The following is a 12,504-nucleotide window of genomic DNA, read 5'->3' on the forward strand; positions in this document are numbered from 1 at the left end:
CACATTAAGTGTTTGTGTTCGTGTGACATGTATATTTAACTTTTATTATACATTTTTGACTGGTTGTCCCAATTCGTGTTCTAAGTTATTTTACTTATTCTTATTTTACTTATGCTAACTACGTTTTTAACTTTTTGTCTTCACTTTTGAATGGTTATTTCTACTACTTGCGATGCAAATTACGGCTCTTGCATATCCAGAAATTATATTTATGTAGTCATCCAATCGTTTGAGTAATTTTTTATCATTCTAAAAGTGACTTATTATCTGCATGGCTATTATATAAGTATATGTATTTATTACATATACTGTACACTGTACATAGTGTATACACATAAAGTATTCGTAGATTCTAATTTATTATACGTTGTTTGAAGATAATTCGATAATTTATAATGCATTATATTGCAATCAATGTAATTTTTATTAAAAATCTCAATGTAAGTAATTTTTATTGGATTTCTCAACGTATGTCATAGTTTACAACGATAATCTCATGTATTAAATTCTTTATTCGTTTTGTGCACCTATTTTTGTACCTGCTTACATGCCCCTTTTAACTTATTGAATTTTATTATTGTTTAATGTTAAAAGTCCTATTTTTTGCTTATTTATATATTCTCCAAAATAAATTATGATCAAATTAATTACGTCATGCATTATTAATTCTAAATTTTCTAATCAAAATATCTCCGAAAAATGAATGCTTAAGTTATATGTTATATACATATAATATCACGTAATGTTCAATAATTTGTTCATTGATTTTATTATCTATTTTTTGTGCGTTTACTATGTAAGCAACGTATGCTCATCATAAAATTATTTTTCACGTTGACAAACTATTATTTGTAAGCAGCGTTCGATAACGGGCGGAATAATTTAGTTTATATCGCCCTTCTACGTAATCCACCGTTAATACCATCCTTCTCGTTCATATTTTTAATGACTTCGTATCTGAACCCGTTAGGCAATACCTGTAAAAAAACTGCAGCGCAATTTTCGATTTTAATCACTTTTCTACATCTTTGCGTATAAATGTAAATGTGAGAAATTATTTTAAATTTTCAACCGATTTATGTATGCTTAGAAAAGGAAGAAATCACCTTTTAATTTAAGTCAGTAAGTGTGATTAAATTTATATGTCATTAAAATATTTCATTTTTGTAACAATTATTACATTCGAAAATTTTTATTATTGTAGGATACGTTGGGATACATTCAGCGTTTTATTAAGTCAAATTCATAAATAGCGTTAACTAATAGTAATTAATTCTTTCATTCTATTATAATATTTCAAGAGATTTCATACATAACTGTCATGGTTATTTTTAATAATTGCTCATTGACATTAGAAGATCATTTTATTCTCAGCAAGGTGAGAGAAGATATAAATTTTAAATCGAAGCGTAACCAAACTAACCAATTCGCATTTAGCAACATGGTCAGCCAATATGATAGTTTTCTACGGAGAAAAAAAACGAGGCTGGACAATTTATCCCTTGGGTGCTGCGAGGAACAGTTACGACTTGGCCAAAGATATTCCAAGCTCTCGAATAAGAGAAGGGTCGAGTTTTGCAAACGAGGCAAAAAAATTACTCTGTGAAGCGATATGCACATAGCGTACGAAATTAAGCCGCACACAGATATTATATTCTTGTGCCGGTAGTATTTGCTATTACACAATGTTTGTAATTGATTATCTTGAGGAAGGTAAAACAACAAAAAATAGAACTAGTTAAAAAGTTTATTGAGTTTCATTTAATGAATTTAAATAAAAGTATTTTCTATTATACAATGTTTGTAATTGATTATCTTGCGGAAAGCAAAACGAACAAAAATAAAAAAAACTTTTTTATTCAATAAATTTGGATAGAATTAAATAAAACATTAATGTTTGTCATTGGTTTTCCGTACGATTATCCAATAATTAATTAGAGATAAATCATAAATGTTTTAATGAAGAATTTTAAGAAGAATCGAGTCAGCAAATAAAAACCAATTTTTTTTTTATTTTCAGAAAATTTGTTTAATCAATTAATTTCAATTTAAAAATAACATAATAGATAATCTTGGTTTAATATAACTAAGATTTTATATAAAGAGAAAGAGAGCTCAATTTTAATTTCGTTCCAAAATTTACGTATTAATAGTAAACATAAAAACTATTGATATTCTTTATTATTATTGACTTACATCACTATTCATATTACGACTTACAGTTGGTTATTTATATTAATCAAAATAGGAAAAAAAGTAAATTTTTATTATCAGAAGGTTAAGTTAATATAAAAAAATTAAAATAGTAAGGCAAACTTAAGAATAAAGTTCATACTTTACTTATGACTTATTACTCTTTGAAATATTTCATAACATTGATGAAAATGGAACGCTGCATAAATGCTCCATGTCAAAACCAGTCCAATATTACTTGGTATTCGTTATGATGATAACAGGTTTGCTTTCATTCAATTAAAAACTTTTCACATCCCTTTATCTTATGGACAGAAAGGAAATGTTACGGGTACCCGGAAGCAGCTTGTCATAATCCAGCTACTTTGACGATTTTCTTTTCCACAAAAAAAAACCAGGAAAAAGGAGGACTGCCTAATTAACTGATCTTAAAGAGAGTCGTGGAAAACTTCTTTGAAAAGTGGTTGCGGCTAGGAGAACGTCGAGGCGAACGTTGAGAAAAATACGTGAGTACGAGATAAAATTAGCGAACCTTGGGCGAAATATGAAAACACACCGTAGGCGATAAAAATAACAACTCGTGTTAAGGGTCTGTTCCTTCGAGCGCTTTATACCACGGTTCTGTGTACTTACGGCGATATGGACACGATGGGCGAACCGAGCGTGCGAGTTTTGCGATAATACTATCGAAGAATAACACGTCGAACGTGTTTAAGGAATGTCCTTTTACAATTGTGCGGATGGAGAAATCGCTACTAGATGAAACAGTGGATGAGAGGTACAGATTCTTATCATTTCCTGTTATCATTTGCATTTAGACTATGTTTCCTGAAGCAACAGCGAATAACTGAAATGTCTGCGTTAAGCTATACCGTGACTACTGGCAATCCGAATCCGAATAAAACGGTACTGCTTGCAATAACATTGCAATAGAGTAAGAACAAACAGAAAATTATACTACAATGTTTTATGTTTTCTAATTATTCGAAGATTGTTTAAATATTATTATATTCACAGCTTTATTATAACACCGTAAAATAAACAAAGCTTTAATAAAGTATTTTATTAATGCTCTTTTTTATTTTTGTTAATAAAGTATTTTGTAAACCTGATTTTGGTAACCTGATTAATTTTTTATTTTAAAAATTTATTAAAAAAGATTCGGAGATGTAGATATTACAAACGCTATTTCTGCATATCCGTTTGTAAAATCTGTACTTCGCTTGCCGAGTCACATAATTTTTCCGATAAATTTATTATAATCATCGCCGATACGGTATCGACTTTACATATGGATACAGAAAAACACGGTTTTCATAAAATTACTGAAAGAAACGTACGGATTGGAAAAGTTATAACTTCGTTTTCCATCAGTAAATACATGACACAATTAATAAAACGATAAAAAAAGAAAACGATACGCTAGACGTAATGAAATGTAAAAATAGTCACAATAGTTATAAATGTACAGAAATTGTAGCCGAACGATATCTACAAGTCACTAAACTATGTAATAGGATAAAATTACAAGTGAGGTCATAGATACCCAGATATATTTTATTATATTATCTAATATTAGAAGACTCGTTTGTTTACAAAGCATCTAAAGTATCGCTCAACGTAGACGCCTTTGTTATCGCCGCCTCTTTCGTTCTATAACCGTCCGAAGGGATTCGTGCCGATGATGTACGAGCTGGCTTATAGAGAAAAGCCCTTTTTTCTCCTCGTTACTCCAAAGTGCGCTGCCAAGTTCCATAATAATTCTTTCCCGAATATCATTATTATACCGTCGGGTCTTCGTTATAGTCGATCTCCCGAATTTTACGCGGCTTCGGAATGAACCGAAGAACGTAACAAAGCGGAATGAGAGAGCTAAAATGCCAGCATGCACACTGCACATATAACTTCTCTTTGCCATCATAATTCGTTAATACTACTGTATTTCATGAAATAGTGAAAGATGAAAAAAGAAAGAAAAGTTGTGGAATTTATTGATAATATGTTAACTTTTAACAATGTTAAGTACTCTCAGTTATAGGTACAGTCTCAAAAGCTTGTTTTGGTACTTTAAAGTGAAATGCTTTACAGATAACTGGATCATACATACAATGTATTAGTGAGAAATCTATTTCTGAAAAATAAAATTACTTTTATATTAAACTTTACTGTAATAAACTGATACGAACTATCAAGTATCTATATTACACTTACACTCTGTTAAATCTGTTAAACTTAAGTCACTACTCTTACTAAATATGTCATCATTTTATATTAAAACAATAATTAAATTTGACACTCTATCGGGTTAATTTGACACTTTAGTATCAAATTGTGACACTGTATAGTGTTAAATATAACCAAACCAGTTTAACAAGAAAATGATAGTTTGAAGCAAGCTTTTGTTAGAAATTTCCTTTCAAAGAATATCCATCACAGTCTCTGTAGTCAGTTCCTAAAATAGTTTATCGATCTCTTAAATATTTTGTTGAGAAGAATATAGTCAATTCGGAATCGATCGATTGGAGAAGTGAACTGTGTCTGTATCTGCCCTCTACAAGGGAAGTTTATAAGCTGCAGCTACTATCGATGTACTGCATGTGATATTATTCTGCATTTTCCCAAAGATCTTGTAAAAATTATCACTTGTTGGTTTACAAAAATATCGGTTATTGATATAGTAGTAATTACATGCATATAAAAGTTTGTACCTGTTATTTGAAATTTGTATTCAATGATAACTTTACATTTTTAATCATCATATAATATGTAAGAGAGAAAAAGTATATGCTTATTATTATCTTATTGGATTATTTTGTACATGTAAACTTATAAACTTTTTTCATTCATCATTGATTTATTATAATATGAAATAATTCAAAAATTTATTCATGCATTTGATTTCTTACTTATCTACAATTTCAATGAAGACATTCTCTACACAGACTTATCATATTCTCTTTTATCTATTATTAATAATTCTTCAGTTAAACTATAATAACATAAAATAAAATACTTTTATAAATATAAGTATTTGATTTAATTAGATAATAAAACTTTAATCCTTATAAAATGTTAAACGCAATTAATTTCAATGAAATTTTTAAGTAAAATTTGTAAAGTAAAAAATAATCTATTTAATAATATATCACAAAACAATATAGCATTGAATAATCTAATGAGAAATGACTCATCGAATTTATATCGAATTGATTTTGATACGCCGACGATTTTTGATTTCGGCGTTGATTTGACAATTCGATGAATCATTTCTCATTAGAAAATTCTTATTCCCAGTTCTTAAAATTAAAGTCTATTTTCACTTCTTGAAATTAAAGACTTCAAATTGATCAGATATATTATAAATGAGTGATGTGGTGAACAGGAACGGGGAGCCTGCATAACATCTTTTTATTGAAATACAGTCTTCTTTCATTCAGTCTATATAATTTAACAAATTTTGCTCCGTCGTAAATCAGAAGTCTCGTTGAAAAGAATGGAATGACCTACAACACAAACGTAACAATTCGCACAAAGAATTATCACGATTGTCTAACATTTATTGCCCAAATACACGATAAGTTATACATTATATTTACACGGGAGGGAAGAGTTATTGTGACCACAAATGCAAAAACTAATATAACTTACAGCTTAGCGTATATACATGTCCCTGAGGCTTATTCTACATTATCGTACACACACTATTATTATACAATACCAATAGCTCTATGCATTGAACAAACGTGGCGTCGTATAATATAATTTATATATATATATATATATATATATATATATATACCGATTATCACGCATCTACATATATGTACATAGCATATTTGAGGTCATCACAAACATACGCAAGCGGCACCGCGAAATTGATGGGTTCATTTGGAAAGCCGAACTTGCAATTTATAATCGATTGATGAAACAGATTGATAACAAATTCGTTAGGAAATGAAATGAAAGCTCAACTGATGAATCGGTAGTATTGCTTTGACGACTAAAAATATTGCACATTCGATATTTTGTGCAAGAGCGATGTTAAATTATAATATGTAGCAATTTACAGATTTATTTTTTCCTACGCTCAACGTATGCTGAAAAAAATTAAATCTCTCGTATAAAAAAAATTAAAATATAGATGTCCAGAAATTATAAAAGTTGCGAATTTTAACTTTAATTTTTTTCAAACTTAACATTTCCATATTTCATATATATATTAATTTCACACATACATGTATGAAAATATTAATTATTTAAAATAATGTTATATAAACTGTCAAAGTAACACATACAATTTTTATAAATATTAAACACATAATCTTTGTTATTTATAAAATTAATCTTCTAATTTTTAAAATTAATTTTCTAATTTTTTAATGATTTATAATTTATAGTTCAGAAAGAACTACGTTAAGATATAACACTGTTCGTACTCTGTATAATAATCATCATTTATCTAAAACACTAATCACTAAATTATAGTGTACAGATGAAGAACTAATGATTTCTATAGATAAATGTTACTTATTTGTACAATAAGCCTGTTATACATTATTATGTTTGTATGATCTCGAGGTATTTGAATTAAAAATAGTTATTGATCGTTCCGTTGAATAACGGAAATTTTCAGAAAATTATTGTCATCCTGTAACATAAATAATAATTACATTAAATCAGCATTTTTATATGCGAAAGTATATTTACTGAAAGTACTTTACAAGAATTAAAAACAAATTCTAAGAAATAAAAGCGCGAGCAGTAAGCAAAACTATACGCTACTCTTTATCGTAAAGTAATGTTTTACATATGGCTACAAATTTTTGTGCTGCTATTAATAATATATGTATTGAAATTTGTAACTAAAAGATTAACTAAAAAATTATTTACGTAATTATCGTTTTTCTCTTCAATGCCGCAATAATTAATATTCAATGCCATCAATAAAGGATATTCGATCAGATCTCTTATAAGGTAATATAGGCAGGTTTTATAAAGTGTTATTACATTATCCATATCCTTGACTATAATAAAGAACACATCCACTATCAGTTTGAATAAAATTGAAAATGGAGCACTCCTCTTTAACTACTATATAGAGAGAGATCATTGGAATAGCCACTTATAATGTAATACGGTAGATCCGTTTTACAATTCTCTCTGTTTAAAAATTATTGCGACATACTTAAGCGAAATAAATTTCTTCTCGATGAAAATATTTCCTGTGAGGCACATTACTTTGTTTCAGCGATATAATTTATGTGTCCGAGAAATAAACAAAAGGCTGAGTAAATCAGCAAATTGTAATTCTATATTGTAAACATAATTCATAAAGCAACATGATAATTTAATATATTGGCATTATTATGAAGTATTTGTTATTTAAATTATTATATCCATTTATTAATTTTATATTAATTTCTTAATAAATAAATTTTAACCCATTATTTCAGATTTCTTATTATCCTTGCTATATATATATACAAGAGGATTTATTTATTCTTACATCCTACATAAGGTATAACTAAATTTAGCATTCTAACATTTACATTTTTCATAATAAAAAAGATATTAAAATTAAAAATTTCATATATACATATTTTGAAATCATGCGAAAAAGATGACTGCAAATTCTAAGAAATAATAGACAACTTTTTACAATTAAAATTATTTGAAATTATAAACTATGTATAACGCAATCACTCTCATTCTTTGCGTCCTTGTACGTTTTGACATTATTAGCAAATTGCAAGCTATATACGCTTAATATTTTTTTTCAAATGCAAAAGTAACGACAACATTTACGTCAACATAATTATTTATATGGGAGGGAGCACTGTAGCAATAGGTTAACCTACATTTTACGAAAAATAAATATATTTTTCCTATCACTTTAATTTTAATTAATCATTTTCCCTGTTTTTATAAAATGTGACTTAACTCACTATTGCAGTAAACACCTTTTTTTACGTGTGTTTCTAAAACAAATTAATACACCATTAAATTAAATTTTTAACAAATCAAAGTGGACATTTTTAAATGTAATATTAAATATAAAAATAGAAAATATGCTTGCACAAAGTAAAACTTTTTGAGTAAGCGCTGAAATGTAATTTTTATGTCTTTGTCAATATTTGTTTTTGTAACTAATTAGAAAATGAGATTGCAAATAATATGTGCCCCTTTTTACTGGATCTACAGACTTTCTTCTTTAAGTGATGGCGAGGTCAACAGAGTTACCGCTTGAAATGGAAACGGTAAAAGCCAGCTACTCTGGCACCTTCAGCGCAAAGGGGTTAATAGATTGGTGGCTTTCTATGTCTTTAGGGAAGGAAAATCTATTAGTACACGTTCGGCTTGCAATGTGTTAATTACGCTTTTCACGAAGTACCCTGGTCACTCTGGCCTAATCAGCCAGGTATTCCGGACTCCATGTAAAAACGATTCTTCGCTCTATGCTTCGCTTTATGTAAATTTCATGTACAACAGGAAGAGATTTTTTAGGAGAGCAGCGATCCTACACAGCATCATTCATATCGACATTCCTTCGTTGTGACGTTCACCACGATACCTAGTCTCGCATCTGGAGAACGTTTTCTACATTGTGTTAATCTTCGCGTAACACACACAGTTTCTACACAACAGTGGCCTACGTGGATAAACCACCGGCCAATATCACAGTTATGGTGGTTATTCCGAAATTTATAAATAAATGACGGTGAAACGACGATGAGGCCGTCGCCGATTGAAAATCGATCTGCTCGTCACCAATATCGTCGCCCTTTAACATTGGCTCGTCTTTCACAGCTTTCTTCTCATGATTGTGATCGATCTTCCATGTTTTCTTCGATTCACGCCTCGAGCCTGGTCTGCGCGTCGTTGGCGGCTTATCGATCCCTGAAAATGGTGACACAATAAATTGGGTGATTAGAGTTAATGTTACCAAGTAACGTGTGAAGTGTGCTTCCGATAAAAAGTGAAATAGCTTTAGCGTGCTTTTAGAATCGCTAGTACGGACCTTTTTGTGATTTAAGAGACTAATGTGTATCTCGCTATTTTCTTTCATATAGATTTCTTCAGAGAGTTATTTTTCGTCTTATTTACTTTTTGAACAAGTTAATTTTTTCTTTAGCAATCTTTTCACATAATATGCTAGTATTTAATTAAACATTAAAATTTACTGAACATAATATCATCAATTAATTTACTCTTAATTCAAAAAATTATTTGTTTTAAATAATATAATCGGAAATTATTATTATCTAAAAGCAAATATGAATAACAAATTCTTTAATTGGAGCAAATGGAATTAAATACGTGTGAGTTTAAATATGTGCAATCCATTATGACAAAATAGAAATCGCGATTTCAAAGTTAATTATATAAGCTAAAAGCTCGTGTAGTTTATGTATTAGTTTAAGCCATGCTTGTCGCCATGTTTACTAGCATTGGTTTTATCAATTGGCTTCAATGTAAAATCATTTGCAACAGATATCAAAGTAAACATATACAAGCTTTCTATATACTAAATAAAAATATTTATAGGACGGTAACATTATATGATCATGAAGTTTCGTAATTACGGTGTCGATAAAAGTCAACGATAACGAAATAAAAAGTACATTAGCTAATTGATGAATCAATGGCGAACGTTGGCGCTTAAAAATTGGTGTGATCGTTTGAATAGAGATTGAACGTCCGTCGCAGTATGTAACACAGTAGAAAGCCGCTTTACGTCGAATAGCGTTTGAAGCGAACGGGCGTAAATGGCGAATCGAGATATCGGTAAAGCCTGTCCGCGAGTAATAACCAGAAAAATAATCGGCCAGGCGGTCGGACTTTCCGCGCGATGCTCCCCGGTTTGACGTATTGGAATGTCGTCCGTACGGTGTTCCCGCAAACCCGGAGAGCTCTTGTCACTTGCACACTCCGTCGAAATGTCGAGAGTTCGGAAGCGATATTAATTCTCTCGTGCGTGCATCGACATTTCCGCACGAGACGAAAGTAGACTTTTTCTAATTAATCCACAGGATGACAACGTGCAAGCCACACACAACGTACTGAGGTGACAATCCCTAACAGTTGAGACTATAAAATAAAGGTGAATATCGATGGATTATGACAAAAACAATGTTGCAAATAAAAGCGTAAAGACAATTGTACTTTTCCTTCAATTTTGACGTGGTGGACATAGATTTATGTAAGCTGGTTAAAAGGTTGAAAAATTTACACACTGAAAAAAATTTTAATAAATATTTGTATGAATAGTTCTAAATAAAATTTACTAAATGTAAACACATATTTATTTAATACAAACCATTAATTTGATTAAATATTTATTCTCTGTAAGTAAATGTTTATTTAATACCTATTAAAAACGTATATATTAAAATGTAGTAAATTTTTTTTACATACATTTGTTATTACATACATTTGTCAAATATATTTCTACTAATGTGATATTTTCAAATATATTTTAATCAAATAATTTTTGTGAGAAAAGAGAAATGTATTTATATAACGAATTTTTTTATGTATTTACATACTTGCCTATGTTTTATCCTTTAAAGGCTCTTTTGCATATTTCAGTCTGAAAGTTACCTTCGTGCAGATGTGAGCCAAATATTGTTGAAATAGTAATCAACTTTCGTTCGATGTGCAGAAGCTTATGCAACGTTGATTTCAATTCGCGAGCGACAATTGTGTTTGCACTTCTGCAAGGTCAATGCGTTTATATTTACTCGTAGTAGCTGTTTGCAAATCTCGGAAAGCGTACGCTGCACCGTGTATTCGGAAGTACAGATGCAGAATGTGTGCTCTCGACGATCCTGACAGTTCAACAGCACAATTTAATAAATACATTAATTAATACGCTCGGACACTACGTTCCGGTTGAATATCGGAATTGTGGTCGGACCTGCGTTATCGCGCCGTTACCGAAAAGCCGTTGAAACAGCCGTTCGTCTCGAATACCTTAAATTACGAATTTACATTTATTACCATGCCGTTATATCATCGCCTTTGATGCTCGCTGTGTCTGCGGTAATGAATATTGCGACTGTGGTTTAAGATGCTCAGAGCTCTTTCACCTCACTGCAATTAGCCAGTAATGTGTTCCACCGTAAGATCCGTAATTCTGTTCACTTCACTACTGGTGATGCCTGCCATTTCATGATAATGCGCTTTATAGCGTCTGAAGGTGAGCAATGATCAACCGTAGAGCTAAAATAATTCAACTTGTCTTCTTTCCATTTATCTTTTCATCTGTCTTTCGCAAAGAATTATGAATAAAGCGAAGAATTATGGATATACCTTTAGAAGTTTCATTCGCACCATCAGTCTTAAAGAGGTAAAAGCGTCAAACGATGGAGGGACGCAATTATTTTATTAGACCTCTATACAATCATAGAAATTAAGAGCAACCTAATAATTCTGTACGTGGCATGCGTATTATGTCTGCACGTTCAGATAACTTATTGAATACACAATTTAACGCAACTATAATTTCATTGGAATATACAAGTACATAGATAATGATAAAATAGTAATTACGTTAGTGATTGCTAATAACTTCCAGGAGTTACTTTACCGTATAATAGTAGCGGATATTTCGAAATCAGATTTACTGGGCCAATTGCGACTTAATTCTTTCTCAAAGAACATCCGCTTCTATCGGCAAGCGAAGCAAAAGTGAACTAATGACCATGGCTACCACGGCACGTTTATCGGTCACATCTATACGCGCGCGCGCGCACGCTCCCTCATCCGGCGATATAATGCAATTTGAATATAGGCCATCATGCACAGACTTTGCATGCCATGCGTGCACGTCATTGTACAGACTCGGAACGAGCGACGCGGTGGTGCAAAGTTCCTTCGCAGTCTTAGCTGCTCTTAAAGCATCCCCTGCACGACTTGTTCTCTATTCGCGCTATGTCCGTCGATAATTCGTCCTTTCTCACCCTCCTTGCCCTGCAACCCTCCTTTCAGTCAAGCTCAAGTAAGATTCCCATCGAAGTTAACCGACTTTAGCGGAACATGTAATCCACAGACCAGTGCACCCCCTCCTCGCGGTAATTATTGCTAATATTGTTAAACGTGTCGCGCTGCCGGAAAAAGCTCCCGATAATAGCGACAGAGAGGCATGCTAGTCGACTGACGTTTTAACGGAACGCAAGCCCGTTGAATTAAATTGCTGGGCTAATTATTGGAGAAGTGATTCGCGAGAATGGAAATTCGTGATGGTCTGTACAGGCGTGCGGGCGTGTCCCCGGGCTTTCCCGTCCTCGCTTCGACCGCAGCATTTTATTT

The 12,504-nt window shown here is 31.3% G+C and overlaps 1 protein-coding gene across 1 annotated transcript in view; it reads right to left on the reverse strand.

The window, feature by feature from the left end:
• Positions 1 to 5,545: 5,545 nt before the first annotated feature.
• The window catches only part of LOC105151371 (neurotrimin), an 88,165-nt gene continuing 81,206 nt past the window's right edge, over positions 5,546 to 12,504 (reverse strand). Inside the window, exon 8 of the mRNA XM_011065046.2 lies at positions 5,546 to 9,090. Coding sequence (XP_011063348.1) covers positions 8,843 to 9,090 — 248 coding nt within the window. The 3' untranslated portion in view covers positions 5,546 to 8,842. The remainder of the gene's footprint in view (positions 9,091 to 12,504) is intronic.

This window comes from Acromyrmex echinatior, chromosome 10 (assembly GCF_024713525.1).
Source record: "Acromyrmex echinatior isolate Ae372 chromosome 10, ASM2471352v2, whole genome shotgun sequence".
Taxonomy (NCBI): domain Eukaryota; kingdom Metazoa; phylum Arthropoda; class Insecta; order Hymenoptera; family Formicidae; genus Acromyrmex; species Acromyrmex echinatior.